The sequence below is a fragment of the Nerophis lumbriciformis genome, linkage group LG26, assembly GCF_033978685.3.
Source record: "Nerophis lumbriciformis linkage group LG26, RoL_Nlum_v2.1, whole genome shotgun sequence".
Lineage (NCBI taxonomy): Eukaryota > Metazoa > Chordata > Actinopteri > Syngnathiformes > Syngnathidae > Nerophis > Nerophis lumbriciformis.
The window spans coordinates 22,550,777-22,563,824 of record NC_084573.2 but is presented as its reverse complement, the minus strand read 5'-3'; the positions used below and the strand labels follow the sequence as shown (position 1 = coordinate 22,563,824).

Below are 13,048 nucleotides of genomic sequence, written 5' to 3'. Positions count from 1 at the left end.
TAGCTTGCGTTTTCTTCCTGATCGTGGCAGTGACAAAACTGTGCCATGCACTTTATACTTACGGGCATATGTCTGCACAGTTGCTCTTGGTACCTTAAGCTGCTTTGAAATGGTTTCAAGTGACTTTCCTGACTTGTTCAAGTCAATGATTCGTTCTTTCAGATCTGTGCTGAGTTCCTTTGACATTCCCATCGTCGCGTTTGTAACCGAGTCTAATGCCTGCATCACATGAGCCCTATTTAAATGGGCTCAGAGAAGTCAACAGCTGTCGTCAATCATAATCACTCACATGAAGTTAAGAGGCCATGCCATGAAGCTAATTTGATTTGATTGTAACTTTTCTACATCACCAAAATGGATAATGTATGTTGCTGTATGTATACTTTTGACGCAGCAGATTTGGTCACATTTTCAGTAGATCCATAATAAATTCATTAAAGAAACAAACTTCTTGTGACAAACAAGTATGTGCTCCAATCACTCTATTATAAAAAAGTAAGAGTTGTAGAAATTATTGGAAACTCAAGACAGCCCTGACATTGTTCTTTACAAGTGTATGTCAACTTTTGACCACGACTGTATATATGTGTCTGTATTTATGTGTATGTATATGTACAGTACAGGCCAAAAGTTTGGACACACTTCATTCAATGCATTTTCTTTATTTTCATGACTATTTACATTGCAGTTTGTCACTGATGTGAAGGCATCAAAACTATGAATGAACACATGTGGAGTTATGTACTTAACAAAAAAAGGTGAAATAACTGAAAACATGTTTTATATTCTAGTTTCTTCAAAATAGCCACCCTTTGCTCTGATTACTGCTTGGCATTCTCTCCATGAGCTTCAAGAGGTAGTCACCTGAAATGGTTTTCACTTCACAGGTGTCATAGTTTTGATGCTTTCAGTGACAATCTACAATGTAAATAGTCATGAAAATAAAGAAAACGCATTGAAACGAGAAGGTCTGTGCTGTATGTGTGTTAATGTACATGTATTTGTGTATATACATATGTAGACATGGTATAGAAGTTTTCTATGCAGCATATTCTATAAAATATATATGCATGTATAAACATGAAATTAAGGCCGTATTGCAATGTGTTCTTTATTTTATTATTGATTTAAGTTGTTCACATGAAAATTGAAATTAATTAATACCTTTAAAAAATAAAAATAAAAGATAAACTCTGTTATAGTGACGTCAACATACAAGATCAGATCGGAATTCTTCATTTGACCCTTTGACCCCAGGTGCTGTGCGGTCGCCGGCCCTGCCGCCTCCTGTCATCAGACCAGGACCAGTCGGAGCAGTCCTGCCCTGCCGGACGGAAGTGTGTTCCCCACAGATACCTGACGTGCTTCGCCCCTCCTTGCCATCAGTGGGGGGTTTGCTCTGTGGGTAGAACGTCGCTGGCTCTCACACAGACCACCAGCACCAAGTGCCAGCCGAACGGCGGGCACCTGGACAACAACTGCGGCCGCGTCACCTTGGTTTTCAACAAAGACAAAGTCCCGCCAGTGAGTTCTTAATCGTACACTCATATTTCCCCGTCTCATCATCATCATCATCATCACTGACGAATACTTTCTCAGGGGACCACAGTGGAGAACATCTGCTTTGAGCTGAGGTATCTTCCTGACACCCGGACTTTGGCCAAAGACCACAATCTCCTGCTGCTTTGCGACTTGTCTCGTTCCACTCAGGACGCTGTGGAAGTGGCCGTAGTAAGTCACACCATCACATCCTGGCCTTGTCATTTAGATGTGATTAGCAGACGCTTTCCAAACGTTTGTATCAGACCGAGTCAACTGGCGGCACGGGGGCCAAATCCGGTCCGGAAATGACACCATACTGGCCCCCGAGTTCAGATTATAAAAACACCAGAGTGCTGGAAGAACTTGGACCACTATAAAAACACTAAAAGCCTTACATTGACATTTTAACCTTGCTAGCAAACACTAAGGTCCAAACTTGTGATTTACTTAATTTTGGCGTTCCTCAAGGTAGGGCTGGGCGATATGGCCTTTTTTTAATATCGCGATATTTTAAGGCCATATCGCGATACACGATATATATCTCGATATTTTGCCTTAGGCTTGAATGAACACTTGATGCATATAATCACAGCAGTATGATGATTCTATGTGTCTACATTAAAACATTCTTCTTCATACTGCATTAATATATGCTACTTTAAAACTTTCGTGCAGAGAAGGAAATCACAACAAAAAAAATCACTATTTTTTTCATACGGTGTTGATGTGGAAATGTTTGCCTCGGCATTTTGATGGTGTGGGCGTGTGGCACCGAACGGAGATGTTGACATGCGGAGTAAGCACTGTTCATTCTCTAGCAGTTGACTTTTCAAATGATGCTACATATTAGCAGTAATGCTACTTTTATAGCAACGCTTTCGCCCCACACTTGACAAATTACGGTTGTCTGTTCGACATATTCCCACTTGAAGCCAAACCACCGCCAGACGATGGACCCCCTGCTGTTTTTTGGGGAATTAATTATTCCTTCATTTGTTACCAGATTCGCACCTTCTTTCACTCGTATTACCGCTAGCATCACAGCTAACGTTAGCCATGCTGCGCGAGGGCGTATACGTATGTGACGTATGTCGTGACAGTATGTGACGATGTAGAAGCTGCGCTTGCTGTCTGTGAGAAGGAGACACAAGAAAGAGTAAGAAGAGCCTGTCGTGTAATGCCAGCAGCTAAAAGCAAATGAGTGAGAACGTATACTCCGATATCACGATATAGTCATTTTCTATATCGCACAGAGACAAACCCGCGATTATCGCGCATATCGATATATCGCCCAGCCCTACCTCAAGGCATCTCTTTAAGTCCTCTCCTTTTTAGCATTTTTTTTCATAATGAGATTTACATTACTAAGGTGTTGCCGTAGCTTGTTTACTTCATATACAGCCAGTAATTATTTGTTCAACTTCTTTAGTTTACTAGTGGTGTTCCTCAAGGTTCCATCTTAAGTCCTCTCTTTCTCATCATTTATGTCAGGGGTGCTCACACTTTTTCTGCAGGCGAGCTACTTTTCAATTGATCAAGTCGTGAGGATCTACCTCATTCATATATATAATTTATATTTACTTATTTATGAAATATATGTTTTTGTTAACAAGTTAAAGGTGTTTAATGATAATGCAAGCATGTTTAACACATATAGTTAATATTGTTAAAACATTAAAGGTGTTTAATGATAATACAAGAATGTTTAATACATATAGTTAATATTGTTAACAACTTAAAGGTGTTTAAAGATAATACAAGCATGTTTAACACTTATAGTTAATATTGTTAACAAGTTAAAGGTGTTTAAAGATAATACAAGCATGTTTAACACATATAGTTAATATTGTTAACAAGTTAAAGGTGTTTAAAGATAATACAAGCATGTTTAACACTTATAGTTAATATTGTTAACAAGTTAAAGGTGTTTAAAGATAATACAAGCATGTTTAACACACAGTTAATATTGTTAACAAGTTAAAGGTGTTTAATGATAATACAAGCATGTTTAACACATATAGTTAATATTGTTAACAAGTTAAAGGTGTTTAAAGATAATACAAGCATGTTTAACACATATAGTTAATATTGTTAACAAGTTAAAGGTGTTTAATGATAATACAAGCATGTTTAATACATTTAGTTAATATTGTTAATAAGTTAAAGGTGTTTAAAGATAATACAAGCATGTTTAACACATATAGATTATTTTCTTTCATGAAGACAAGAATATAAGTTGGTGTATTTCCTGATTCTGATGACTTGCATTGATTCTAATCAGACAGTAGTGCTGATAACGTCCGCATTTTTGAATGGAGGAGAAAAAAAGTCCTCCTTTCTGTCCAATACCACATTAAAGTGGTTGGTTTTTGGCATCTTATTTATCCAGCTTCCGTACTCCTTTGTATACACTTTACAAGAAATACATTGTCGGCAAACTCCGTAGCTTGCTAGCTTGTGCACGCCAGCTTTCTGAGACTCTTTTTTTGTTAGCGCAACTGTGCAACTGTGCAGTCGGTCTTTGGAGTTTTGACGACAGGTACGGCGCCAGAGTCTGTTGAAATAAAGTGTTTATCGCCTTCCAGTCGGTAATTTTAATGAGCTGGCAGCAGCCAGCGTCATCTCAGAAGACCCTCGGGTGCCGTGAATGTCAATCAAGTGACGAAAGTGACGTCATAGTGAAGATTTATGATCGCTCATTTTTAGGACTATTTTTTTCATGCTTGGCTGGTGATCGACTGACACACCACACCCTCCGCGATCGACCGGTAGCTCGCGATCGACGTAATGAGCACCCCTGATTTAGGTTATTTTACTGGTGGCCCGCGAGGTCAGGGGAAAGAAAAAACGTGTGATAGACTCAAATTTTTGCAGCAGATTCCTAAAAACACTAGAGTGCTGTCATGGAGATGATCTTTGACTAGCTTTTTTGCAGAAGGTCCTTAAGAACAGCCGAGTGCTCCCGTAACTCTGACAAAATAAATAAACCAAAATCGAGTGTCCACTGTAGAGGACCCCGGTTCTTCAGAATACACAAAATAAGACTAATAGTAGAGCAAGAAATGTTAGTTTGCTCTTTTTGTTCTCTACAGGAAGAAAGGTTGTTTTTAATGTTAGTAGATCATTGCTATTTGCAGTGACAAAACATGAATGGGCACGTTTATATCCCTTAAAATTCCTATAATATGCCTCTTAAAGTGGCTAAATGTATCTTAAATTCAGATTTATACATTAAGAAACAATTAGAGGCATACATATGCCTCAGTGAGTGTATTGCACAATCACTACCTGTATCGACACTGCACTAATACTGTGATACATTGATGCTTCTGTATGTTGTTTTTACACGTCTTGTCAAAATATCTTCCTGCTGGAAAATGTTGAGTAAAATTGACTTGTGAAACAGCACCCTCTGCTGCTGATTTCATGGCCATAGCACTCGCTTCTTTCTTGTGGATAAGCGACACTCAACCACTTTCGATTTGATTTACCATAGGGAATCAAATGATTTGCAATTTTAAGCAGAGAAAATAAAATTGCAAATATGTGAGGAAGCAAATGTTGGCCTCACAGGCAGGAGATCCACCAAGCTAGATCACCTGCACGCACTCACTGTTGCGCTCCCTCACTTCTCTCGCCCACTCACTCACTGACGTCACTCACCTCACATGCTGTCATATCTTAAAGGGCCACGCACATACGCTACTCTCATAACAACGAACAACAAGACATCATGGCGAAGCCAGAAATCGAGTTTTTTAACATGGAGACATTCTCAATACTTTTCTTTTGTCGAGCACAGAGAAAATAACATTTTAGTTAAATGTAAGTTGTGTCTCGGATCAAAGATCCTATCTACTTATAGTTAAAGTTAAAGTGCCATTATGTTGCAGCTATTTAAAATAGTTTTGTCAATTTGTTCTGGCCTGAAATAAATTGGCCCTTTGAAACATATCTTTGTCTTTGTGTGTTGTATGTAGACCGCATTGCTTTCTGAGTTCAGTGATGCAAATGCATGTCAAGTTGATCAACAGATTGTATTATTCTCCAGTGCAATAACAGTACTGAAATGAAGGCTAAAAGGCCATTAATGGGAGCCTTAAAAAAAAAAAAAAGAAGTAACTAAATAGTTACTTTTCACAGTAATGCATTACTTTTTGGTGTAAGTAACTGAGTTAGTAACTGAGTTACTTTTGAAATAAAGTAACTGTAACTAGTTACTGGTTTTCAGTAACTAACCCAACACTGTGTATATGTAGATATATATATGTATGTATGTATACACACATATATATGTATGTATGTGTAATATTTTCGGCCGCCGGCCAAATTTTTTAAGCCCTATGCGACCCCCACCCCCCCCCTAGTCAAAAAGTTTGGACACCCCTGATCTATATGACCGTGCTCTAGCATTTTTAAGGATCTGCTGCAAAGATATCAGTCTCTTCCAAGTTTTTTGGACTTAGCTGGTGTGCCGGTCTGGTGTCATTCCCGGGCCGCCAGTTGAATAGCACCGTCCTTTGATATCCTTTCGAGATCACTTGATTTATATTTGTCAGACGATAAAATGTCACTAATGCTGATTCCCAACTCCTCCCATCTCTTCTGACTTGCTTTCCAGTCCTTCCAGCCCGAGGATCTTGCGGACCACAGTCTGATTCAGGAGACGGCCAACGCCATCGTGGGCACCTTGTCCAAGCGCCACAACAGCACCATCATGTTGGCAGTCATTGAGGTGAAGGTGGAGACGCAGGTCACGTCTGCTTCATTAGGTGAGCAACGACATGGTTTGTGCCACTTCAAGAACACTCGTCACTGCTCTGCATGAATTTTTCTTCACATCTGAAGCAGCTCTGCTTGTTGTGAGGATTGTGACACTTGTCCGAAAAGGAGTAGGAAGAAGCAGAGTTTATTTAATCCGACCCCTTTAAACTATTATGGTGACTTTATGTACGGTATATTCAGTAGTGATCAGTGATCCATCAGGTTTTATGTGTTTGAGTGAGATTGCATCTACTAACTCAAAGTATTTCTATTTATTTCGATTGAGTGCTGTTGTCAGTGTAACAATATCAACACAGTATTTCGTCTAGTATTCTCATGTATTGCATACAATAGCTGGATCAAAACAAAGTCAATAGTACACAAGAAGTAAACAAAAGATAAAACTACTGTCTACTACTTTTAAATATTTTCACTTTTCCCCTTAAAGTCTTCCTGTATCCAGTGATTTTTTTCAGAGTTTGTAAACATTAACAAAATGATATATATTCACAGAGAATAAAAATATCGAATAAATTACTCCTGTATCGATACTAACTTTGGTATCCACACCACCAATTTATGCATGGATCCGCCCTCCTCTTCAGTGTTGTGTACCGACTGTCACTCTTCCTCTGGCTTGCTCTTTCTTGGTGTGTGACATTTTAGCCTCCACATCCAGTGATATATTTATGTATGTATGTAAATATGTGTATATATGTATGTACGTATGTGTGTATATATGTATGTGTATATGTGTATGTATGTAAATATGTGTATATATGTGTGTACATATGTGTGTATATATGTATGTATGTAAATATGTACATATATGTGTGTATATATGTATGTGTATATATGTATGTATGTGTAAAAATGTGTGTGTATGTATGTATATACATATGTACGTATGTATGCACGTATGTATGTATGTATGTATGTACGTATGTATGTACGCATGTATGTACGTATGTATGTATGTATGTATGTATGCACGTATGTATGTATGTACGTATGTATGTACGCATGTATGTACGTATGTATGTATGTATGTATGTACGTATGTATGTATGTATGTATGTATATATGTATGTACGTATATATATATATATATATATATATATATATATATATATATATATATATATATATATATATATGTGTGTGTGTATGTATGTATGTATGTACGTATGTGTATGTATGTATGTATGTACGTGTATGTATGTATGTATATATGTATGTGTAAATATATGTATGTACGTGTGTGTATATATATGTGTGTGTGTGTGTATGTATATATATATGTGTGTGTGTGTGTGTATATACCATACACATATATACCATATATGTGTGTGTGTGTGTGTGTGTGTGTATATACCATACACATATATACCATATATGTGTATGGTATATGTGTATGGTATATATGTATGTGTGTATACATACATATATATATGTATGGTATATATGTACAGTATGTATGTATGTGTGTATATGTATATATGTATGGTATAAATGTATGTACGTATATAAGTGTATGGTATATATGTATATACTGTATGTATGTGTATGTATGTTATGTGTATATATTAAAATGTATGTATATATGTGTAAATATATATGTATGTATATATGTGTATGTAATGTATGTATATAAATATGTATGTGTATATACAGTCGCGATCAAAAGTTTACATACACTTGTAAAGAACATAATGTCATGGCTGTCTTGAGTTTCCAATAATTTCTACAACTCTTATTTATTTGTAATAGAGTGATTGGAGCACATACTTGTTGGCCACAAAAAACATTCATGAAGTTTGGTTCTTTTATGAATTTATTATGGGTCTACTGAAAATGTGAGCAAATCTGCTGGGTCAAAAGTATACATACAGCAATGTTAATATTTGGTTACATGTCCCTTGGCAAGTTTCACTGCAAAAAGGCACTATTGATAGCCATCCACAAGCTTCTGGTTGAATTTTTGACCACTCCTCTTGACAAGATTGGTGCCATTCAGCTAAATTTGTTGGTTTTCTGACATGGACTTGTTTCTTCAGCATTGTCCACACGTTTAAGTCAGGCCTTTGGGAAGGCCATTCTAAAACTTTAATTCTGGCCTGATTTAGCCATTCCTTTACCACTTTTGACGTGTGTTTGGGGTCATTGTCCTGTTGGAACACACAACTTCTCCCAAGACCCAACCTCCGGGCTGATGATTTTAGGTTGTCCTGAAGAATTTGGAGGTAATCCTCCTTTTTCATTGTCCCATTTACTCTCTGTAAAGCACCAGTTCCATTGACAGCAAAACAGGCCCAGAGCATAATACTACCACCACCATGCTTGACGGTAGGCCTGGTGATCCTGGGATTGAAGGCCTCACTTTTTTTCCTCCAAACATATTGCTGGGTATCGTTGCCAAACATCCCATTTTTTGGTTTTATCTGACCACAGAACTTTCCTCCAAAAGGTTTTATCTTTGACCATGCGATGTCAGATGAAACAAAAATGAAGCTGTTTGGCCACAATACCCAGCAAAACGATACTGATGGCTGATGGTCAGTCCTCCCAGGCTAACGTCTCCTCTCATGTCCACAGATTACCTGCTGCCTCTCCTCTGCGGCATCTCCAGCTTACTCTGCCTTTCCTGCGTCATCGTTTGCGTCTGGTGGACTCGCAAACGGAGAAAAGCGCGCGAAAGGAATGCGCACCTCCCGTCCGACGTCAACAACCACTGGGAGCCTCTTCGGCTCGTCGGAGGGCGTCCGCAGCCGCAGTCGCAGCTGAAAGAGAGCAACAGGGAGGCGGAGCAGGAGCGCAAAAAGCTCATGGAGCCTTCTTATCGGACGTGTGATGAAGGAGAGGAGGAGGAGGAGACGGAAGGCGAGCAGGAGCTGGAGGAGGAGGAGGAGGAGGAAGAGGAGGAGGATGAGATGTGCGGGGCGGAGGCGTCTCCTAAGAACTCCAAGACTGCCGTGCAGTCGAGCGCGGGTCTGATCTGCACCACGCACACTTCCAGTTCGCCCCTAAAGGCACCACACCGGACCCCCGGCTACAACCCCAAAGACAACCGCTGGAAAAATGTCAGCGCCGTCACGACGGGCCAGAAGGACGTCCGAGATCATTGCGTATGAGACATTTCAAGGAAAGACTCGCCATGAGGCGGCCTTTTTTTTTTTTTTTTTTTTTTTTTTTTTTTTTTTTTTTAAGTCTTTTGGGACTAAAAAGGCTTTGTTTTTTAAATAAGCCATTTTTATTTAGTTTTCGTCACCTGACGTGATGTTTAGGTTCAGGCAGCACAGTGGACACCCTCAGTTCTTTGTCAGGCGGTAAAAGAAGCTCGCTGCGATTTACGTTGATGTACCAGATAAGAAACAAGGAGAAAAATCCGTATTCTGATTTTTGTTTTTTGCGTTCCAGACTGTTATGACTTGTGGTCCCATCAGACTTCTGTTGGACGTCCCGGGCCAGGAAGGAAAAACCTTACCCCTGCTCTTTGTCGCTCCGGCCAAGAAACCCCACAGTGCCTACTTTGTGGCCTTCAGTCATTTTATCCCGTCTTCTCAGTCGTCTGAGCTCTTTTTTTTTTTTTTTACCATATTCATTTTATTTTTATTTTTTTTGCAGTATTTGAGTTGGTAGCAAGTGCCTTTCTCACTCCAAGTCGCGCTGCCCAGTTTGACCTCCTCGCTTTGGACATTTAAAGAGTTCCATTTCACAGCAACGCCATTCAAGGTATTTGATCCGAACAGAAATGAACACTCTGTACATATTTGTAAATACAAAAAAAAAAAAAAAAGGAGGAGTCGCTGTGTATATTTGAAATAAGTAACTTAAGACGAGTCACACATTTTTATTATTATTATTATTATTATTGTTATTATGAGTAATATTATTTTTTTTACAACGCCATTCCTTTTATTTATGCCAGTGGAAATAGGAAGGTTTTATAAAGCGTCAACAGGCCCACAGTTAAGAACCTTTACAGTGAGGTACCACCCATGAAGGACTTTTTTGAAGGGTTTAAAAATGGTTTGTTTGTTTTCTTTTTTAATTAAAAAAAAAAATGCTTTGATTTCATCCAGACTCATATCCGACTTTTCATAGCTAAACAGTCAATAGTTATTTCGGCCTTAAAAGCCATTTCTAAGCCCGTCATTAAACCCTTTCTGTTTCAGGTGCCTTAATGTAACCAATCATGCATTATTTGTGTCATGAGTTGTCATCTTTTTATGCTTTTTTTGGTTTGTTTTCACGAGTAACTCTTTAAAAAAAAAAAAAACAAAAAAAAAAAAAAACAACTGTGTTGTATTGTGGCGTGTTTTATTCGCCTTAGTAAAGTGCTTTCCTTGTCTCGCTTTGCTTTCGGGATGGAGATGAAAAGACACTTGTCCACCGCGGTGCTTTTTTTCCGCGTCGCGAATGTGGACGTCTTGTCGGGTCAAATGTTGGGTTTCACGGCTTTAACCAAGGAGACCATGTTTGCTGCAGCGAGCCTGCAGCTGTCTTTGTTTCAGTTACCAACTCAGTCCACACGGGAAAGAAAGAAAAAAAAAGAAAAAGTTTCAACCCCGCCCCCTTTTTTTCCACACCATGTAAGACCATCATCATATTTTCTGTTTCACGGGACGCAGCAAAAATAAAGAATTCAAGCGGCATCACTGCTGGTTTAAAAACTGAATATGCATATTTTTCATTCTATATGGTTTTTGTACAAAGGAAAGCTTTTCGTGAATGTTTCATGGGCCCTTATTAAAGCTCTTTTGACACTTTCTCATCACGCTTGTGATATTTGGAGTTCCGCACAGACTAGCTCAAACAAAAAGGTAAATTTCTAACCCGAAACTGTTTCCTTAGAATTACAAAACCCAAAACCAGTGAAGTTGGCACGTTGTGTAAATGGTAAATAAAAACAGAATACAATGATTTGCAAATCTTTTTCAACCTATATTCAATTGAATAGACTGCGAAGACAAGATAATTAATGTTCGAATTGGAAAACTTTGTCATTTTTGGCAAATATTAGCTCATTTGGAATGTGATGCCTGCAACATGTTTCAAAAAAGCTGGCACAAGTGGCAAAAAAGACTGAGAAAGTTGAGGAATGCTCATCAAACACTTACTTGGAACATCCTACAGGTGAACAGGCTAATTGGGAATAGGTTAGTGCCATGATTGGGTATAATAGCAGCTTCCATGAAATGCTCAGTCATTCACAAACAAGGATGGGGCGAGGATTACCACTTTTTCAACAAATGCGTAAGCAAATTGTCCAACAGTTTAAGAACGACATTTCTCAACAAGCTATTGCAAGGAATTTAGGGATTTCATCAAAAGGTTCAGAGAATCTGGAGAAATCACTGCACGTAAGCGATGATATTACGGACCTTCGATCCCGGTACTGCATCAACAAGCGACATCAGTGCGTAAAGGATATCACCACATGGGCTCAAGAACACTTCAGAAAACCACTGTCAGTAACTACAGTTGGTCGCTACATCTGTAAGTGCAAGTTAAAACTCTACTATGCAAAGCAAAAGCCATTTATCAACAACACCCAGAAACGCCGCCGGCTTCGCTGGGCCCGAGCTTATCTAAGATGGACTGATTCAAAGTGGAAAAGTGTTCTGTGGTCTGACGAGTCCACATTTCAAATTGTTTTTGGAAACTGGACGTCGTGTCCTCCGGACCAAAGAGGAAAAGAACCATCCGGATTGTTCTACACGCAAAGTTGACAAGCCAGCATCTGTGATGGTATGGGGGTGTATTAGTGCCCAAGACATGGGTAACTTACACATCTGTGAAGGCGCCATTAATGCTGAAAGGTACATACAGGTTTTGGAGCAATATATGTTGCCATCCAAGCAATCATGGACGCCCCTGCTTATTTCAGCAAGACAATTCCAAGCCACATTCTGAACGTGTTACAACAGCGTGGCTTCGTAGTAAAAGAGCGCGGGTACTAAACTGGCCTGCCTGTAGTCCAGACCTGTCTCCCATTGAAAATGTGTGGCGCATTGTGAAGCCTAAAATACCACAACGGAGACCCCCGGACTGTTGAACAACTTAAGCTGTACATCAAGCAAGAATGGGAAAGAATTCCAACTGAAAAGCTTCAAAAATTGGTCTCCTCAGTTCCCAAACGTTTACTGAGTGTTGTTAAAAGGAAAGGCTATGTAACGCAGTGGTAAAAAATACCCATGTGCCAACTTTTTTCAATGTGCACACACACAGAGAAAAAAGAACAATGTAAGGTCACCAAATATGAACAAGAGGATGGGTCAAATGCAGAGGACAAATTTCACCACACCTAGTGTGTGTGTGTGTGTGTGTGTGTGTGTGTGACAATCATTGCTACTTTAACTTTAACTTTAAGAAGACCCTGAGGTCACTTGCTCCGAAACGTCACAATTTACACAGCAGCAAAAAAAATCACATGCAACAAAAATTCATATCATAATTCACTTCAGATCTTCAATTGTTTTTTTAAAATCTCTGTATTTTAGCGTGCATTTCTTAGTTGACCTTCCACAAACATATCGAAATAACTTTAAGCTTCAAGTTCCACATGTTGCAGCTTCGAGTCGCTTTCACCTCACTCTCTCGGCTTCTGTCCGTTCCAACGTCTCAGCCTTCCTTCGTGCTCACACCTAGAAGCAGCAGTTCATCCTCCGTATGTTCAGCTTCAAAAAGAGAAGGTTGTGAATCCTCATTTGTCCAAAAATAGACGTCTTCGTTGTTTGTT

General features: G+C 39.0%; 1 protein-coding gene across 2 annotated transcripts in view; it reads left to right on the top strand.

The window, feature by feature from the left end:
- Positions 1–11,086, top strand: part of jag2b (jagged canonical Notch ligand 2b) — a 158,445-nt gene extending 147,359 nt beyond the window's left edge. For both annotated transcript variants that reach the window (XM_061987176.2, XM_072916273.1), the window contains 4 exons: positions 1,258–1,524; positions 1,600–1,731; positions 6,164–6,314; positions 8,902–11,086. In XM_061987176.2, coding sequence (XP_061843160.2) covers positions 1,258–1,524; positions 1,600–1,731; positions 6,164–6,314; positions 8,902–9,437 — 1,086 coding nt within the window. In that variant the 3' untranslated portion in view covers positions 9,438–11,086. The remainder of the gene's footprint in view (positions 1–1,257; positions 1,525–1,599; positions 1,732–6,163; positions 6,315–8,901) is intronic.
- The last annotated feature ends 1,962 nt before the right edge of the window (positions 11,087–13,048 follow it).